Source organism: Neodiprion lecontei, chromosome 1 (genome assembly GCF_021901455.1).
Source record: "Neodiprion lecontei isolate iyNeoLeco1 chromosome 1, iyNeoLeco1.1, whole genome shotgun sequence".
NCBI lineage: Eukaryota > Metazoa > Arthropoda > Insecta > Hymenoptera > Diprionidae > Neodiprion > Neodiprion lecontei.
The window spans coordinates 4,662,773-4,682,254 of NC_060260.1; the positions used below are offsets into that span (position 1 = coordinate 4,662,773).

Below are 19,482 nucleotides of genomic sequence, written 5' to 3' on the forward strand. Positions count from 1 at the left end.
ATGTAATTTCTGGATGAGTTTGAAGTTCGTGACCGTGTAAATATTTTCAAAGAAATGTTACACATTTCCCAAAAAAAATACATTCAACGGAAGAACTGACGTTCGAAACCTAAGTCACTTCTGTTCTGAAATCATTTAAAATTGTTTACATAATTTGGCATAAGCTGCTACAAAAACAAACAGGCTAATACGCCAACAAATATGCTAACAGGCAGATGACTTTCGAAGTTTGTTGTCAATTGTGATTATTAAGAGAACAGTCAGCTTAGTAAATGCAACTCGGTATTCAGTTCCTTATCGAAAACCGGACACGAGACATCACAAGTGTTGGGGAATGTCAACTTATGTTGACATATATGTATATATATATTTTTTAATATATATATATATATATATATTAAAAAACAACTACACATTACGTAGTACCCCGGTGCAAAAGCACGCTATCCGTACAACAGAAACAGGGGTCGAAACCCGAGTGAAGCCCGAGGTGTAATAATAATGAGAATAACGGAATACGGGTCTTAAATTAGTGTTAAATAAATGTTTTTCGGAAAGTGAAAAGCTGAAAGTCGGCGATACGGAAGGCGCATTGCGGCTTTGGATGTATCACAGCTGGGGGATCGGTTCCGTACGAAGATAAGACGTGTATGCCGTGTCCGCGGGATGCTGCGGGATCTCATTAGCGGCTTGCGGAACGCACGGCGGGCAATCGCTCCGTTTCCATCTCGTCCCGATAGCCGACTTCCCGACGTCTCCGTTGACTCGGGATTTTTCGGCTACTAAGTAAACAGTAAATTACCGACACCAAACGCCTCCGGCTATTTTACGCAAAGTGCATTCGGTGCACGCGGCCTTTCCGTAATTGGTCTCGAAATAGTTGACGCGTCGTAGCGACGACGTTCAAAAAATATATCATCCAGTTTCGGCATTTCTTCGATACGATTGTAAATAAAATTGACCCTCGTCGTTTCATTCGGTTGTAAACTGTTGTTAAAAAAAATCGTGATTAATAAGAAAATAACGAGATTTAGCTCGGATTATTGGATTTTGATAATAATTTCGCAAAATTATTATCGTTTGTTTCTACGAGCTTGATGCGGCGTTTCTTCTTCCATTTATTTTTCACAAACTTTTTCCGAAGAAGAACGCACCTGCTCTGCAGGCGTATCGGTATTTTTCATCGTTAACTCTGTGTACAATTCTCGAATAAGAAGAAGGTAAAGAAACGCGGTCTGCAGGGATCTGGCAATGTATAAACGTTTTTTCTTTTTTTTTTTTCCTCAACTTTTCTTTCAACCGAGTCTGCTGTACTTTGAACTGTCTATCACGCCGACTGGTTGAAAAAAGTGAACAAAAAAAAAAAAAAGAAAAAAGAAAAAAAAAATTCGTCCAACGAACGTTTTTACCCAACACATTTTGTATTAATAATCTCGGTTAATAATAAAATTGTATTATAACGCTAATCAAGAATCCTTAATTGTAACTATATGTGTACACATGTATCCATAAATGAAAAAATAAAGAAAATATTTCTCGATAATCGTTCGTAGTGTCTTCGTCGGCAGATTATGGAAGACGTATAATTACTCGATATTACAATATTAAAGTACAATCAATATGGGGGAAATACTCGTCGCTAGATGAATTTTTCTGCCGCCATACCGATTACGCGATGTCGAGTAAAAAGAGAGGCGAATAAATAAAGCGCTTAGGAAAGAGGAAAGAAAAAAAAAAAAAAAAAAATGAAGATACCGCCTACCGTGCTCCTGGATCAGTGCAAGTTGGTCATAATTGGTGACAATTAGTCGGTTATTCGTGGGCATGCCTCGTTACGATTGGCTACCGGACTGTCGCTGTCCCCGTTGGCCGTAGCCCATGGGCATCAGGGAGATGTGCTCGGTGTGTCTTACAAGGGAACACATGTGCTACTCTGACATTTCGAACTTAGTGCCGAGACAATTCACACGAGGCTAGTTTTCTTTTACGACGTCTAGTAACAGTAGTATAATACTGTGATCGCGCGGTGATTGAGTTAAATCGAACCTGTTGCTGACATTCTTTTTACACATATACTCTGGGATCGTTCTTACAGTAAATAAATTACAATAAATAATTGTGACGCGACGGAATTGCATTACAACAGCCTGCAGCAGTTCTATCCTTCGATTTTTATACCGTATCGAATTTTTGTCTTCATAGATTTCTTCGCAATCTTTACCGTTCAATTCTCTTCGTCAAAACTATCCGAAGCAGGTATTTATCAATATTTTGTAATTCGACTGAAAATAACGATTGACTTTTAATTGCTCCGTCGCACCGTCCGGAATCATCTATAATCACTAAACATTCAATTCAGCTTGTATGTATTTTCCTAATGCTGCGCAACAATTTTCTCACTTACAAAAGTAACAATTGAACGAATACGAATACCGGTCTTTTTTACAGTACTTTTAGTTTGTGATCAGCGTTTAATTTTTATGCTATCCTAACTCGATGTATGCAGATCGACGGTGAAATTTAAGACCGGTATAATAGCGATTTTTTTTCCCCCCTATTGTTTGTAAATGGTAGAAAATACGATATTATACGGCATCACTGACTTGGATAGAAACATGGATTTACATAATCTTTACCAACTTTTCAACACCTGTAAGTAATTCACGATCTGTAAACAGGATTTGACAGAAAGAGGTTGAAAAGTATAATTGTACGGAAAAGAGTCGTGAATTACTGACGATTTTCGAAAATCATTTCCTCCTGCCTGGTTAAAGGTTAACAGAAAAATCCAAGCATGAATTCAAATGAAATCCTACAATAACGCAACTTTGAAGATATCTACCTATATGTATAAATTATTTCTCATATTAATTGTCCAACATTTACCAATTGTACACCGTGGCAATTAGCAAAATAATTTTCGATAATTTCCCACGAAATGAAGTCAAGATTCCGCAAAGAGAAGATAAAAACCACTGAAGAAATATTTAGAGATATATTTGGCGATTTCTGGCCAACTTTTATTGAAAGTAATTCAACTTCCGTTATCCAAAGAATATCTGACACGAAAAAAAAACAAAAAAAAAAAAAAACAACCGGGAAAAAATCCCATTCAAAAAATTTAAAGATTCTGCAGAAAATCGTATAAAGAATTTCGTTACTCGCGAATAAAAAAAAAAAAAAAAAAAAAAACAAAACAAAAAAATTGAAATAGAAATATCATCTCCGGCAGTTCGGGATGGATTCTTGGTCAGATGGCAACGTTTCATCGAGACTCCGGATCGGCGAAGACGTGTTCGCGTTGCCTCCGACGCCGCCGACGCCGCCGTCGCTTCACCCGGACGTCCAAGCAAGCCGTTTGCAAAGTAGCTGCGAAGCGTCCTGGCTCTACAAATGGCCTTGGGACGTCTCGACGGATCCTGGAGATATTTCGGAGGCGATGGAATCGGGATGCTCTCTGGTCTGCAACCATCAGGGAGGATTGAGTCCGGCTCGAGAGACGATCGAGAACAGCCAAAACTACCCGATGAACAGGTGAGTCGAACGGATCGAAGATTTGCTTACTCGTGATTATCGCCGAGTATTTTTCAAGTTTTGTAATTCGTGACTTCGAAGCGATTCGGACCTTGCGATTACGACCCCGATTGCACTTGGTTTTGAATGACAAGCTGCGAAAGGATCAATTGAATTTTTGCTAAAGACATTCAACGGATTTTATTACTCGAGCTACGTGGTGGTAAAAAAGTAGGATGTGGGCATAGATGGACTAAAGTCTGATTTTTCTGAAATTTTTAAATGCCGAAAGTCATTGTACGGAATATACATGTACATACATGCACGATGAAGTATGGAGATTCTGATCACTCTTACGTTTTCCTTTTCGCATATTTTCACCTTTATTGTAATTGTTTCTGACTTTCCTCGTCGGTTCAAAATTCTGTGAATTTGCTTTTCCGTATCTTTGAAAGTTCGACATGATGACGTGGTCATTCTGGGGCGGGGTTATAATTCCGAATTCGAAAATTTCCTAAAGTGCCTAATTGAAATTGGAATTATCCAAAACCCGACGCTCAAAGATCCGAAAGGACAAAATGCTGACAGAGCATAACTCTGACGAGTCAAAGTTCCAAAAGTGCAAATATGAGAAAGTTAAACAATCTTAAAACATGGAAATTCCGAATGATCGAAGGTTTTCAGTTCCCTGAATTTCTGGCTTGGTGAAATTTCACCACTTTGATCTTTCTTTGTATCAGATTTTCGATACTTTTACCTTCAGAATCTTGGTCATTCCGATTTTCGGTTTTTCCGATTCTTTACACCCACTCGTTGAGTATATTTTAATTTTCCGAATTTCACTCAATCGAAACTTTACTTTTTCATAAACTCTGCTCTATTCTGACATGAATTTACAGAATCTTGCATTTCGAAACTTTGCGCCGTCGGGTTTCCGACAGTTCGAAACTTTGTTGTTTCGTCAAAGTTTGACTTCTTCCCTCCACGTTACGCCACCGAATAATTCGGAATCGGACGCTTTCCAAACTCATCAAATTCGGAACTTGAACCACTCCTCTCCTGAAATTAATTTGCCGACAGATGGGAGGTGCAGCATTACTCGAACCAGGTTATAACGTGCGGCACCTTGTCCGCCTCGTCTCAGTGTTCATTGAGCAGGGAAGAATTGGGTCTCTGTTCTCTGACAGGAGCAGGTGATTCCTCGGAGGAAGTGTCTTGCGCCAAGTACAACATCCAGGCGCACCAAACGGTTTTCAGAGCCTGGGAGGTTCCCGATTTGCAGGCGGGCGCAGCCCACGATTTTCCTGCGGGAAATACGACCCACGAAGTTTACCAAAATTTGACCACAACCAGCGACGACGAGGCTTCTTCCCCGACAACTTCGTCAGAGTTGGATTGCGGTAGGTGGAATTTTTCAAAAGCTTCTTTTTTTTTTTATACAAATTTCCTCCCACGAATTTTCGAAACCGTTTCCCGCGGAATTTCGATTACCGGAAGTTGAAGGATCGCCTCGCACGTATTGGTTTCTCGGGATTCTTTTCTCGTAACGAAAAAATACTGACAGGGAAGAAAGTCCGTTGTTTTATGTACTATTTACCTTATTGCAGTGTACTACGTTGCATTGAGTTATATGTATAGTAAACTTGGCACTGTTTGTTGATAATTAATTTATAACGGACGCGTTTATGTCTTTAACGTCGCCAATGCGGCTAACGCCAGTCTCAGTTCAGCCTAAATATTTATCTAATCCCCCGACCATTGTAATTTCCCGTACGTGCGTACATTATAAAATGTTCTTCAAGAACGTTACAACACAACTGCATGTTAATCTCGCTCTAAAACAATATCACATATTTTCCTACATGTATTATAAAGAACAACGATTGATCGGTACCACTGCTGGTTTCCTCCTCTCGTTATAAAATTTTGCAGTATGATATTTCGAGATTCTTCACTCGCATCTTATAGAAAAACCACATAAATTATTACATACGTCGAATAATTTCGGACATTAAAAACGACCACGTATTCAACTAAATATACATAAATACGTATATGTGACATATAATAACGACGAGTGTGAGTTAGATACGTAACGCGTATAATAGTACATCAATTTAGAGCGAAGAACACGTGTCAAGTCCAAGCCTTTGACCATCTGTGACATACCCGCCGAAAAACTCTCTCTCAATGAAACCGAAGCGAGTGAAAACATCGTAAACTTAGCATTCTCAATGAAAAACGATTGAACGCTACACCACGATCTCTAAAATGGGATATTATGGTACAGGGTTATAAGAGAAACTGGAGCCGGTCTAGTTGCGCCAGTTTTACGCTGTTTTAATTCGTTTTTTTTACACCTCCTCATCGCGCTCTGCGCTTCCTTTCTTTATAAGTATGACAATCCGAAAGAGAAGATGAATGCATAGAATCGTATTATAATCTCGAACAGTACGAATCCCTGCAGGAGTTTCATAGCATTAAACTGTTAAAAATTTCTGTATAAAACATCCTAAGCTGTATCGGAAGTTTTATTCGAATACCATGCATTTACTTCTCATTCGATTTACAAATACAATAACTTTACTACACATTTTAGTAAATTCAAATTACCAATTTTTCTATTTTTTCTACAAATTTTAGTAAGAACGAAAATTTTCATCGTAAATTTCAGACATAAAAAAAAAATACATAATAGTTTTGCATCGATGCATCGAATTTGTAAGTTTGCAACTCTTTTGTACAGTAAACGCTTTGTAAATTCACAATAATTTTGAACAGTGATACATAATATTCGATATAAAAAGGGTTAAAGTTTAGCTTTTCTTTAATCGATGCGTATAATCACACGCGTATGTACACACCTGTATATACCATATATACACTATACGTTGATAGAATAAAATCACGATTCCAACGTATCAAATCGCGCGCCTGTATTTATTGTACGCATGCTGACGTCATCGAGCAAATCGCCGAAAGGGTGACGAGATAGCGGCACGGAAGCCGCGCATCACAAGCGAACGCATCGCGTATACCGCCAATGCATATGTGTGCACATTGCAGATGCGTGTATGCACTCAGGAGATGATGCAACGTTCGGCAGGAGATCCGCGATTCTAGCCAACCCACATTTCAAGTGGTGCGAATCGCCCCTTATATATGTATATTTATATAGGTATGTATATATGTCCGTCTCCCACTCTCGCTCTCTCTTTCTTTCTCTCGTCGCGGCGCCGCAAGGAGAACGTCATCGTATATGACGCATCGGAGATGCAGTTATTTTCATCTCCGACGGCAAAAAGATTGCCGACGGGCAAAAATTCACGGTTTTGCGACGCCCTCCGCGTTATATGTGCATCGTCCTTTCATTCCGTACGACGAGACGTGTTAATTAGGCCATCGGAATATTGCAGGATTACTTCATTTTCGCGTTTTGGACAGGACGAAATTACGCAGTTAATACCGAATTTGAAAAGTTTAGAAAGGCGTTAATTCCGAATTATTTGGTGGCGATAACAGAAGTGAAGTAATCAAACTTTGAAGAAACAACAAAGTTTCGAATGGTCGGAAAATCGACTGATCAAAGTTCCGAATTATGCAAGATTCCGAAAATTCATGTTACGATAGAACAAAGTTCCGAAAAGTAAACTTGCGATAGTTACGCCCTTCCAGCATTTTATCCTTTCGGAACTTTGAGCGTCAGGTTTCAGAGCATTCGAAACCTCGATGTTTCGTACAAAGTTTGATTTCTTGACTACATATTTCGCAACAAAAGAATTCGGAATTACACGCTTTCGACACTTTTTAATTTCGGAATTTGAACCCTATCCCCTGATCGACGTAATTTAAGTGGGTATATAAACAATCAAATTCCCATTTATCTTCGTCTTTTTCTTTCGAGTGTATCGAACTTAACACCAGCTTCTACAAATTTACTTCGTGACAAATATCCAGAGCATAATCCCTATATTTTATTCGATGAAGATAAATAAACTCTTTCAATTATTTCAGAGGCAAGTAAAAGGCTGAGCGGAACCGCGACGGAAAAACCACGCAAGGAAAGAACAGCATTTACTAAACAACAAGTTCGTCACTTGGAGTACGAATTCGCGCACATGAATTATCTCACCCGACTTCGGAGATACGAAATTGCCGTGGCTTTAGATTTAACGGAGCGGCAGGTAATTCTTTGTTAACGTTTATTTTCATAATTATTCAACTAATTCATACGATTTATGTAAATCACTTCGAATGAATGATTGAATAAAGCCTCGAGCCATGTTTGAATAATTCACAAAAATTATTAAACAAGGTGCAGTTAATAACTGTTCACGCGACATTGAATGATAGGGTTATTCAACTCTCATCCATTTTTTTCAGGTCAAAGTTTGGTTTCAAAACAGACGTATGAAATGGAAACGAACGAAAGGGTGCCCCTTATCTCAGAACCGCGGAAAAAAATTATGATTAATTCTGACCAGCGGAGTGGATATATAATAAAATATACAATACATTACGTATTTATATAAAATTTGTTTTTAATTAGAAGAAATAACTAAATTGTAAATATTATTCGCTAGTTTACAGTAAAGCGAATAAATTTATCGACAATATCAAAGGTTTATCGATTTCCGGAGCATAAAATAAATTCTTGAAATATTTCTAAAAGATTTATTATCAGGGCCGTGATAAATATGTATTAAAATTTTCAAAATATAATTATATAATATACTTGACAAACTAAAATATGGAACATATAAACTGTATTTTTTAGCACCAAACTCCATACTTTATGTAAAAAACGAAATAAGGAATAAAATTGATTTAAATAAACAAAATATATATTTACATATTAATCCAGGCCCTATTTGTTATCTTTAACTAAGATTTATTCAACGTTCTGTGCAGAACGTTTGTATAAAATAATTCTTTCGCAAAATCACAGATTACGCATACTTCGTTTATTAAACGCTGTGATGAAATACATGAGCTGTATGTACAATCCATTCCAAGGATCGTAGGAAAAATTATTTACGATTTCTAAAATCGTATATGAGGTAAAAGTTCCATTGATCTAATCGATCATTTTCACGAAACATAAAGTAAACCAAAACTCGATCCGTCACAATTGCTGAAAAACTCAATTACAATTAAATCCAGCTTAGTTCGATGCATCATCATTTATGCCGCTGCACCTTTCTTTTTCCCTTTCTTGCTCAGCGATACTTGAGCTGCTATTTGTTTTTTGGATTTTTTAACCGTTGGTACTAGGAAAGAAATTTTCTTTTGTCCCGACTTTTCAATGAGCGGCACTGCAGCAGGGATATTCTTTTGTACTTTCTGTTTTGTCTTTTTAACAGTTGGTGGATGATCAATCACTTCCACTTGCTGTTTCAGCTTCTTAGCAGTAGGCGGATGATCAATCGACTCAATTTTTCCCTTCAATTTTTTACCTACAAGTAATTCAGTTAACACTGCTTCTTTCTTCTTCTTAATAGGAACGGAATCAGCTGCCATTTTCTTCTTAGATTTTTTTGGCAAGCTTATTTCGGGTACTTGAACTGTGCATGTAGAAATTTTCTTCTTCGGTTTTGGAACTGCTAAAATACTAGCCTTGATAGCTACGGCAACCTCGTCAGCCGGTTTCAATTCTGACTTGTTCTTTTTCTTCGTCTTGTTAATCGCAGGTTCCTTGACAACTGCTTTTTTCTCCACTTTTTGTAAAGAACCATCTTCAGCGTCAATTTCACTCGCTACCGTACCATTGGAAGTTTTTATCTTTTTCGTTCCTGTTGAAGCTGGTCGAGAGGCAGAGCTTTTTCTCTTTTTAACTTGCGTGTCTTCGGGTACTTCAACGGGTTTAATCTTATAGAAAATTCCTGCCTGCTCAAGTTTTTTCTCCATAACAGAAATTTTTTTCATTTTCCGCTGAGCCAGCATACTGTCAACACTATTATCCACATTTTGGTTTTTTCGCATATTCTGTTCCTTTCTTTTCACTGATCGAGGAAATTGTTGCTTACTCCATGGACGCCCTGCGAAATAACGCCCATGCTGTTTCTCAGGCGGAATGTACGTCGCTGAAAACATTTTACGGAATAACAACAGTTAAGAAAACGTCGATACTTTACTGCTTATAAAATGAACTTGAATTTTCCTATCAAAACTAATCTACCTTTTAGCAGTCTTCCAGACATCAGGTAGTTGTTCATAGACTGTGCAGCAATTTTTGCCACTTCGCTGTGCATGAATTCTATGTACCCATAACCACAGCTTCTACCGGTCTACAAGATGGAAATGAATGAAAATACGTGTTTGCAACTTCAATGTTGTTTGGTTATATACTGAAAGAATAAGATCGTTGAAAACGAGGCTCCCAGATATCTACCTTTACAGATCTAACCACTCTAGCTCTGGTAACCTTCCCAAATTGCTTGAAATAGCTAATCATTTGTTCTTCGAAGAACCCATGAGGAATGTGCCCAAGATAAACAATCCCTCTATTAAGCGAAACTGATTCAGTTGACGATGGAACATCGCTGTTCTCGATAGGAATTATAGCTTCGGGTTTTTTAGGTTTCTGAAATGACAAATCGTCGAGTGTCAGTTTCAACTATCGGCTGACCGAAATAGCAGACTTGATTGGACTGGATAAGTTGCCGAATGCGCAACAGATTTATAGGTTATGTTAAACACGTGTTTGGATACATTCGAAACATACCGTTAAAAGTTTTTGCTTCACATTTTTAACGGCTTTGCTGAGTGTCGATTGATCCGATTGATCTGCAGCTTGTTTTGCTATCTTCATATTGTTTTTTCAAAAAAAAATTACTCCACTTTGAATTCTATTTATTCGATTATCGTGTGGAAAAAATTGAAGAAAATTAGCTGATGCGTAACGGTGGCGGGATTTGCGGAATTAAACTTTAGAGTCACTACGGTAGCGACAAAAGGTTCACTGAATATCCACCAGAGGTCGCCGCGACGCGTGATTGCCGCTTTTTTCAATGTATTCCGGAACACACTGTAGTAAAAAAATTGCGAGATCCGTCGGCTCCTGTCACACAACTGTCAACTACTGTCAACGTGAGCACAAGAGATAAGATCAGTAATCATCGATGAGGTTCGTTAATCATGTGTCATTATACGCGTGAAAATATAGACGTTATGGCAGGAATGACAGAGAAGAATATTCATCGTTGTTGCAACGACCTGAACGAAAGTTGGACGACATTTTTTTATATTTAGAGAAAAAGATTGTGAAATATATCAAAGACTTCAAAGTAACACGAGGTGCAACACGCAACACCAAAAATGATACTTATCTGTAGAAACAATTGAAGCAGAAAGTGGTTAACTAACGAAAATAAATATGGAGAAAGTATTCTCGATAAGCTGGTCAAATCGTATTTTATTGATCAGTCTTTTCTCTGTTACAATTTGCATGACGATTCAAACACACGTCGCTCATCTTACTGTGCCGCTTCATTTTTTAATATCTTGGGCAATTTTTGTGATCACTATATCGATATGGCTAAGCTGTTTCGTATTGAGATTAATGCTCAAAGTCAACGCACCTTTGACCACTGAACCTTTCAACAAATGGGCTCAGGGATGGATGAAAAACGACCAAACAGGTAGTAGTCATCAGCCACAAAAACCGGTAGTTAAAAGTGTCGATAACGATGAAGAAACGAAGGACGAAAATCAGATAGACAGACAAAACACAGAGATAAATAATCTTCTCAGAGACCTGAGGGCTGATGGAAATTTAGATGATGGATCTGTTTTAGAACAGGACCTGCCTGTAACTTTTGTGGAAAAAATAAATGTGGAAAAAGTTATAAACGATATTGATGCGAACTTTGTTAAAATTTGGTACAGAAATGTGAGCAATGACGATGCTTTTCCTAACGAGTCCAAACAGTTGCTCGAAAATCTGATTCTTAAATTCAATCATCAATTGATACGAATTGATCGAATTGAATTGGCTAGAAAAATTGGCAATATATTCTTGTTGCATTTGAAGGAATATCGTAGGTAATGATCCACATGTTAAACATTGTATAATTATGCACTGCAATTACTGATTCACCTAGCTTCGTTTTCATTGCAGTCTCACTTAGGAAACTAACGATTTACTGCAATGTTGTTATTCCTTTCATCAGAGCGCTGCGTCGTGTTGAGAAGGGAACTGCACTAGACATCGAAGAAGCCTATCGCTATGTTCATCCGGGTTCGCGAAGCCTAGCGGCGTTAGAGCACAGTCTTCATCGAGTGGTCACTGTATTGGCAAGAGAATTTTTACAATGGGAATTGACTAGTTCGTTACCTTGTAAACTCTTATTTTCAATACTGGCTAAAAAATTGCTCACAGGAATAGAAAGCATAAGTTCGCCAGAGTGGATTTTAGAAGAAATTGTAAGAGCGATTAGCTCAGAACCAGTAAAAAATGAGAAATGTGCTTCGGCTAGCGAGGTGGTAATACCTTCTTTCTATTTATTTGGGGATCTCCTTTAATCCAAATCATACTCATCAAAGTCGAATCTTTTCAGAGTGTTGTGTCTACGGCACTCAGTGATGCCATACGTTCCACAACAGCTGCAGCGATATCGCGTCCCTTACCTAAAGCTGGTCAAGGTGCTGATATTTCACCAGATTTCAAAGATAACAATCAGAATGCACAAAGCACAATGGAAAGGAAAGCTGCTCTGAGTTTGGAGGGCTTAGAAATAAGTCACAGAGGATTGTGGGCTAATGTTGAAATATCTGAACCTGATTCTGAACCAGAGGAAGACAGATTGTCTCCGGTTTATGAAGAACCAACTGATTTTGCAACGACTATCGCCAGACTGCGAAGTCTTTTGCACCAAAAATCCAACGCCTCAACACCATTGTAAATGTGTATTTTTTTCAACCAGTTTAATTCAGACCTGGCCGCTTCTCCAGGTTCATGCAAAATCTTAATTTGGAAGCTAATAAAAAAATAATCCCGAAGCTTCTACTAAATTTAATTGCAGACAATTGGAGGAAAAGTCTTGCACAGTTTACGAAGGCAGCCACTTAACTATTCCTTGGACAGAGTTTCATACGGCACCCGATGGCTCTCAGCAGCTCCTGTACTGCATACAGTTTGACGACATAGAACAGCATGGATCACACTTATTTGAAACTACTACAGCCACCGTTAAGAGGCAGTACTCAGATTTTGTACAACTTCACGCTAGTCTAGCAGAAGTAATTATCAACTGACATACAACCATGCTTAATAATCGCTGAAACACAGACGTAAAAAGCATTCAAATATCTAACTTCAGGTTCCATCATTGGCGGTTGCAATATCAAACATAACTTTACCAGAAGGCGGACGTGTGGAGATGGAAAATTATTTAAAACTAGTTTGCTCTCGTTTAGCTGCCGATTATCCACCACAATTACGTCACTTTTTGAGGCCAAGCAGCAGCAGTAATAAAAAAGCGGACACAGTGGCACCACGCCTAGATAGATTTTTGGCTAAAACCGTAAGCGGAGTATTCAATACTTTGAAAACTGTTGTGCCTGGTTTTGAAATGGATACAGAAATAGAAGTGATGCCGATGCCGACATTAATGTCACTGGCTGATGTTCCGTGGCGGTTTGTTGAGGACTTAAAATCTGTGAGTTTCAAGTGTCTTCCAAAGTTCTATCCAATAATATATTTCCACTACTGCCAATAACTTTTATTATAAAATCAGCAGAATTTAGCTCGAGAATTGCAGCAATTGGTCGCGGAAAGAATGGACTACTGTTCTGTGGACACGGCTTACGAAGCAGTCGAATCGGTCGAAGGTAGCGGTGACTCAGAGCTGCTGGCTCATTGGTGGGAAATTTTTAACACACCATACGACGGTCAGTAATCCTACCTCCAACATTGTACGCGATGAACAGATCTAATTTCCATCAATTAGCAGTAACTACTTTGAGAAGTTCTAAATTGAATGCAGCTATAACTTCAATAATAATATTTTAATTTTTGCAGAAGAACTTGATGAGCTGGACAGTAAGATAACTTTAACGCAACTAGTTGTCGACTTGGCTTCTGAAGTTTTGGGTGGATCCGGATGTGACAACGTTATAGAACAAGAAGCTGTTGTTAGAACTGTCAAATTGTTCTTTGGAAATATTGCTGAGACCACGTTAAAAGTAATGTTATTGACAAATCAGATTGTTAATTAACATTTACGCTAAGTGGCATCAGATTTGACTGTAAAATCCGTCTACTTTTGTTCCAGAATTCGATTCTCAAATCTTTTAAACACTTGGATAATCTGGACATATTTGCCAGCTCTGGTAACGAAAATACTAAAGGATTAGATATACTGCAGGATGAATTACTACAACAATTAATGTCAGCAATCCCACCTCACATAAAGATATTCTTAGGGGACAATGAAACAAGCGAAGCATTTAAATTTCTCATGAGGTCTTTGGATAATAAGAAAATTAATCGAGATTTGTGTTTACAATTATTGGACGTTTTAGCTTCACAATTATTAGCTACGTCCAGATCAACCAATCAAGGTGTATCAGCGTACTGAAAGTGAACTAAAAAGTTGTCCTAAATTTATTTTCAAGACAAAGTAAACATTCTCTGCTGCAATTATTTTAAATCTAATACCCACACCTGCATGTATTGATATTTGCTTCTAAAATGGAAAAAAAAAACGGGTAAAATGTGACAAAAATAGATTCTATTTGTATTTACACTGGTGTACTAGCTAAGGATGTTTAGCCAAATCCCAGTGAAGTTTTGTTATTAATTGTACAGATTTTTCAATTGAATGAAAAGTATGTATAAAAAAAAATTGTCTATCAAACAATGATATTTATTAGATTTTATCTCAGTGACTGTGAAAATTTTTAAACAAATATTCGTACATGAAAGAAACTGAGTAGAACTTTTTGCATTCGTTACATGTGCTGTAATTGGAACTTATCTCTTAAGAAATTAAAATGATACGTATGAAATACATATAGCAGTTTATTACTTAACAATTAACATACATCCACACTTCGTTTTGAACTCAATTTTCCTTTCCCGAAGGGTCACCCTGTACTTTCTGCTTTTCCAATTGAGCTCTGCAATAACGATATGGTAAATTAATTATGGTCGTTTTCTTGGTTGAAGCGAGTTAAGAAACGGGTAGTTTGATACCACTAATAATGAAGGTAGCAAAGACAGTACATCAAACTTTTCAAATAACACAGATAGACTTGAGACATGAAAACTACGAAGAGTCCGAGGCAATTCTTTAACATTTTATGTTAGACAAATAAGAGTCAAAGTCTTACCTTAATTGTTGGCTAAAATCATCTTCGACGTCATCGTCATCCCAGTTATCCTCCCACACGCTAATATCGGCATTGTCTTCATCTTTGGCAGTCCAATCTTCCGTGATTCAGCAAATTTGAGGTTAGAGGGTGAAGAGAAGCAAAGAATATCGGGATAAGATAAAATAAAGGAAACTTACCTTCGGCAGGAAATTCTTCGAATTCATCGTCTTCCTCAAGAAGTCCCAAATCAACTTTCGATTTATCGTTCTTGTCGGTCATTATCACTTTATTTCACCCTGATTTCAATGTGACGCCGACGTCGTGAGCCTTGCACGTTGTTATTATTATTACCACGAAGTATATTACGTTTCGAGAAGGCGTACATAGGTATGTAGAATCATATTGTCTAGCTTGTTTGTAACGCCGCGAAGTATGTTTCAAGGTCAATCGCAAATAGCGCGTTCAGAATTGGAACATATAATTTGAAAGATAATTCTAGACTATAAACAAAATGTACCGGAGATTTTTTTCCATGATAATAATTTTCGCTATTGTAGTGACAGAAACTAGCACTAGCAGGCTGATTATAATTAAGCTTAAAATTGTAGTCAGTATACAACCTGGGGAAACATTACGAAAAATACAAATCGCATGCAAGACTTACCTTTTGTCGAATTCGTAGCTGCATTGAACTGTACCCATTGTGTGGATCCACGGTTGAACACATATCAGTATTTGTTTCACTATACACTCCTGTTATGCACATTGTAATAATTTCTTCGACACTAATAAGCTATTTTTTACAACCATACACCGGCAAACTCACATCGTAGACCGTTCCAATTAGATCAAACCGCACTGAGTCACTGATATTCAGAGTTTATTCGAAGACGATAAAAACCAGTACAACGATTTTTTCGAATCACGAAAATCACATGTTTTCTCGTCGAAAAACAAGACACGATCTACACATGGATTGATAAAGCAATAATTACGTCTATACGCAATGTAACACTTGATAAATAAAAGCGTGTGATCACAACTCCCGTATTTACAAATTGGTGTTATTCGTTTGGCGATAGGCTAAAAACTAATGCTCAAATTCGACGAAATTTGAGATTTCTCAAGCGACGCGGACGCGATTCGTACCAGTTCGTACAGCGATTTTCAATTGCTTGGGAGATTATTATGTATTCGCACGGTTCGAGAATCGAACTCCAGTCATACCAATCGTGCAAAATTTCGGCTAACATATCGGGCTGCCAATCGTTGGTCCACGGCGCACGGTCGTTCTCCTCTAAATGTCCGCTGTCGCGTAGCTTGTAATATCCGTGTTCCTCTCATTTGCCAGCTGGGAAATATAATTAAACGTAATTTTAAAAAAATTTCAATTACCTGACACGGCATTCTACCTCTAAAATGATTCCCAACTGCATTAGGAGCATTGGCAGTCAAACGTCGAAAAGAAATGTGAGTTATTCTGAAAAAAATTCGAACTGTTGCTGAACATGTGAATGACCTTAGAAAAAATCCCTTACTTTTTCCTATGATTTGAAAAGTATAGAATTTCAATTATTTTCACTCGCTGTTTTGCCTTTCCTGTAATTTTTCGATTAATGCCTTGAATAATCCTTCATTTTTACATCTCATTCATGGGCAAGTATGGAAGCTGGAGCAAGGTAAATATCCCAGTAACAAATTTAGTTTTCGTTGTCTATGCTTCAGCTAATATTCCAAAATGTTAATTGTAAGGTTTTTTGAGCGTGGTGTCACGTGATCGATTTAATCGTAAGAGTTTGTACGAAAATCAATCTTGTTCTTTCGTAAAACATTGATTCGATTTGGAATATTTTTATGATATGACCTTGTTCATGCTGGGAAATGCGCTCTGGTCAGTTAGCACAGATAAATTATCGTATTAATAATTAATCGAATAATCTGCGAATTATAACCTCAAAGCATGTTTTGCGGTGATATAAATAGATAAAACATCTGTACAAAAGTTATTCAGCGCCAGCTGACCCCAGAGTATTTACCGACAATAGCACCATAATATTACGTACGAGAAATTCCAAATCAATTCAAAAATTGGTCACGTGACACCACGCTCAAAAGACCTTAATTGCACTTTGCTCTTTGAATAATTCAATCACTCATCTCATTAAATTTAGCAAATTATAATACTTGTACACAGGAACTAAAGCTTAGCCATTTCAACAACTTTGATTACGCAGCAAAAAATATTTCCTCTGCACATGCAAAATTCTGTCTACAACGAAATTATTCAGTTTCAAATATAATGTGCTACGTAATAATCACAGTTATCGAAACATTGTCCCGGAGATCCATTTGACTACCTTCCTTTTCTTCAGCATAACACAAAAATTGATATTAAATGAAATACCTGACGGTATGTATAATAAACAGTTTGCTATAATTGAATTTTTTTTTTTTTTGTTGCAGGCTGTGTCTTTCTTATTAAACAAGAATAACTACGCGACGGAGGCATCTTTCGAAACAAAGCCATTCCGTTTACATAAATTAGATTCAGGCCCATCCACGCAGGTGTCAGTAACAAAAGAGGATGCTCTCAAGTACTACAAGCAATTGCACACCATCCGTCGTATTGAAACAGCGGCTGGCAACCTTTACAAAGAAAAAATTATAAGGGGTTTTTGTCATCTTTACTCCGGACAGGTATGACAAACTCCCAGCTAACTTTGTGTAAAATTTGTTAATAAATAATCGATCCAAACTTGCACAATTTTGTACAATTTAAAAATGTCCATATTTTCGATCTCCAAGTAATTTCATCCTTGAATTTAAAAATTTCACATGAAATGTGTATCACAAAAAGCTTTAACTTACTCTTGATTTTGGTGTTCCTAGGAAGCATGTGCAGTTGGGATGACTGCCGTCCTACGTCCTCAGGATTCCGTAATAACAGCGTATCGTGTTCACGGATGGACTTATCTTATGGGTGTTTCCCCGTTAGGTGTACTAGCTGAACTTACAGGGCGTCAAAGCGGGAATGCACGCGGTAAAGGTGGTTCCATGCACATGTATGCCAAGAATTTTTACGGAGGCAATGGTATTGTTGGTGCCCAGGTAAGCCAAAGATGACTGAGCTACGTTAATGAAATGAGTAGCTATATAACATTATGAATTTTTGGATAACTGAGAATTCTTAAAATTCTACTCACTAGGTGCCGCTGGGTGTAGGCGTAGCCTTTGCTGCCAAATATCAAAACACCGGTGGAGTATGTTTAGCTTTGTATGGTGATGGCGCTGCAAATCAAGGTCAGATATTCGAGGCTTACAATATTGCCAAGCTGTGGGATATTCCCTGCATCTTTGTTTGCGAAAATAATGGTTATGGTATGGGAACCAGCGCAGACCGAGCAGCTGCCAGTACGGACTATTACACAAGAGGAGACTATGTTCCCGGAATCTGGGTAAAGCAAAGATAATTCAATATCGTACAAGTCAAAAATTTATATATAATACTTGGTGAATTATTTTACACTCATTAATATTCACCAGACTTTTCGAATAGTTGATAATTCAATTTTGTCTTGACAATATAATTTCATACAAATATGTATTACCTGAACAGGTCGATGGAATGGACGTTTTAGCCGTGCGAGAGGCTACTCGTTATGCCATTGATCACTGCACCAGTGGAAAAGGACCAATTGTCCTCGAAACAGCTACTTATCGTTACAGCGGTCACAGTATGTCAGATCCAGGCACAAGCTATCGTACTAGGGAAGAAATTCAAGAGGTTCGTCAGACTCGTGACCCTATTACCAGCTTTAAAGAAAGGATTCTCAACTCGAACTTAGTTGCAGCTGATGAACTCAAGGTAAACATTCAAACACATGATCTATCATTGACTAATAGCTAAAGCAAAGCGATATTATTTAAATACAAATTAATCTGAACCTCTCACTGTGTTTAAAGAAACTTGAAGCTGAGGTCAGAAAAGAAGTTGATGATGCGGTGAAGATTGCTAAGACAGACAAAGAAATCCCTATGAGTGAATTGACCACAGATATCTACTCTGCACCTCTTGAAAAAGAAGTGCGCAATGTAACCCCTTTCAATCCACTACCTCATGGTAGGCTGGGTCCCGCCATTAATCTTTAGAGGAAATTATGATTCAATCAGACGCTGGTCGTGAGATTGACATGTGGCTGTAATAATTTAGTAGTAAGTGAAATAGAAAATCGACAACTACTACATGCCAGATTAAAAGAATTACATTTGTTTTAAACGGAATACTGAAATTGTGAATAAATAAATTTTCGAAATAACTGTTGCCAGTTTGTAACCTTGACGTATGCATATAAAAACAAAAGGAGAACTATTTACGCCACAAGAATTGTATCGTTATCGTACTATTTCATATTCCTTTGTGAATAGTTAAAAAATTTATCTTCAGTAGTTTACGAGATTTTGAGCATACAAAAAGTGGCCTCTTTAGAGATTCTAAATTAACATGCATAAGTAAGAAATATATAGCTAATTTATAAAATAATATGTAGGTGTTATACGTAATTTATATTATTTAAAACTATAAAGTATGTGTTAAATAATTGCAATATGATTTATAGTAATGAATTGATTACCTCCTGCCTTCCACCATCATAG

The 19,482-nt window shown here is 37.5% G+C and overlaps 5 protein-coding genes across 7 annotated transcripts in view; 2 read left to right on the top strand and 3 right to left on the bottom strand.

Annotated features, from left to right (window-relative positions):
• The window catches only part of LOC107226322 (thyrotropin-releasing hormone-degrading ectoenzyme), a 28,186-nt gene extending 12,653 nt beyond the window's left edge, over nt 1-15,533 (bottom strand). The window contains exon 1 of the mRNA XM_046732361.1: nt 15,494-15,533. The gene's annotated coding sequence lies outside the window, so the exon portion shown is untranslated. The remainder of the gene's footprint in view (nt 1-15,493) is intronic.
• LOC107226323 (MKI67 FHA domain-interacting nucleolar phosphoprotein-like) lies at nt 8,463-10,441 on the bottom strand. The gene is made up of 4 exons (XM_015667103.2): nt 10,238-10,441; nt 9,905-10,096; nt 9,692-9,800; nt 8,463-9,596 (listed from the first exon to the last, which is right to left on the bottom strand). The coding sequence occupies exons 1-4, from the start codon at nt 10,322-10,324 to the stop codon at nt 8,698-8,700; spliced, it is 1,287 nt and encodes a 428-aa protein (XP_015522589.2). The 5' UTR covers nt 10,325-10,441; the 3' UTR covers nt 8,463-8,697.
• Nucleotides 10,561-14,348, top strand: LOC107226332. 2 transcript variants are annotated; one of them, XM_015667115.2, is made up of 8 exons: nt 10,561-11,556; nt 11,685-11,994; nt 12,072-12,412; nt 12,537-12,753; nt 12,834-13,172; nt 13,251-13,404; nt 13,535-13,698; nt 13,788-14,348. In XM_015667115.2, exons 1-8 carry the CDS (start codon nt 10,889-10,891, stop codon nt 14,091-14,093), a joined length of 2,499 nt encoding a protein of 832 aa, XP_015522601.2. In that variant the 5' UTR covers nt 10,561-10,888; the 3' UTR covers nt 14,094-14,348. The 2 variants fall into 2 exon arrangements, with proteins under 2 accessions (XP_015522601.2, XP_046588331.1); XM_046732375.1 differs by having other exon boundaries at nt 13,254-13,404.
• Nucleotides 14,519-15,187, bottom strand: LOC107226341 (26S proteasome complex subunit SEM1). Its single transcript, XM_015667124.2, has 3 exons — nt 15,027-15,187; nt 14,848-14,944; nt 14,519-14,634 (listed from the first exon to the last, which is right to left on the bottom strand). The coding sequence occupies exons 1-3, from the start codon at nt 15,106-15,108 to the stop codon at nt 14,580-14,582; spliced, it is 234 nt and encodes a 77-aa protein (XP_015522610.1). The 5' UTR covers nt 15,109-15,187; the 3' UTR covers nt 14,519-14,579.
• A 559-nt stretch (nt 15,534-16,092) lies between the features above and the next one.
• On the top strand, nt 16,093-19,145 carry LOC107226358 (probable pyruvate dehydrogenase E1 component subunit alpha, mitochondrial). 2 transcript variants are annotated; one of them, XM_046732478.1, is made up of 7 exons: nt 16,093-16,299; nt 16,491-16,508; nt 17,293-17,526; nt 17,719-17,937; nt 18,036-18,284; nt 18,446-18,694; nt 18,793-19,145. In XM_046732478.1, exons 1-7 carry the CDS (start codon nt 16,249-16,251, stop codon nt 18,976-18,978), a joined length of 1,206 nt encoding a protein of 401 aa, XP_046588434.1. In that variant the 5' UTR covers nt 16,093-16,248; the 3' UTR covers nt 18,979-19,145. The 2 variants fall into 2 exon arrangements, with proteins under 2 accessions (XP_046588434.1, XP_015522636.1); XM_015667150.2 differs by lacking the exon at nt 16,491-16,508.
• Nucleotides 19,146-19,482: the final 337 nt, after the last annotated feature.

Coding starts and splice junctions, on each gene's coding strand:
- LOC107226323 (XM_015667103.2), bottom strand. CDS start 10,324: ATGAAGATAGCAAAACAAGCTGCAGATCAATCGGATCAATCGACACTC. Junction 9,801..9,904: donor GAGTGGTTAGATCTGTAAAG/GTAGATATCTGG, acceptor TCCATCTTGTAG/ACCGGTAGAAGCTGTGGTTA. Junction 9,597..9,691: donor GTCTGGAAGACTGCTAAAAG/GTAGATTAGTTT, acceptor AAATGTTTTCAG/CGACGTACATTCCGCCTGAG.
- LOC107226332 (XM_015667115.2), top strand. CDS start 10,889: ATGGAGAAAGTATTCTCGATAAGCTGGTCAAATCGTATTTTATTGATC. Junction 12,754..12,833: donor TTCACGCTAGTCTAGCAGAA/GTAATTATCAAC, acceptor ATCTAACTTCAG/GTTCCATCATTGGCGGTTGC. Junction 13,173..13,250: donor TTGTTGAGGACTTAAAATCT/GTGAGTTTCAAG, acceptor TTATAAAATCAG/CAGAATTTAGCTCGAGAATT.
- LOC107226341 (XM_015667124.2), bottom strand. CDS start 15,108: ATGACCGACAAGAACGATAAATCGAAAGTTGATTTGGGACTTCTTGAG. Junction 14,945..15,026: donor CGAAGAATTTCCTGCCGAAG/GTAAGTTTCCTT, acceptor GAATCACGGAAG/ATTGGACTGCCAAAGATGAA. Junction 14,635..14,847: donor GATTTTAGCCAACAATTAAG/GTAAGACTTTGA, acceptor TCGTTATTGCAG/AGCTCAATTGGAAAAGCAGA.
- LOC107226358 (XM_046732478.1), top strand. CDS start 16,249: ATGATTCCCAACTGCATTAGGAGCATTGGCAGTCAAACGTCGAAAAGA. Junction 17,938..18,035: donor ATGGTATTGTTGGTGCCCAG/GTAAGCCAAAGA, acceptor TCTACTCACTAG/GTGCCGCTGGGTGTAGGCGT. Junction 18,695..18,792: donor TTGCAGCTGATGAACTCAAG/GTAAACATTCAA, acceptor CTGTGTTTAAAG/AAACTTGAAGCTGAGGTCAG.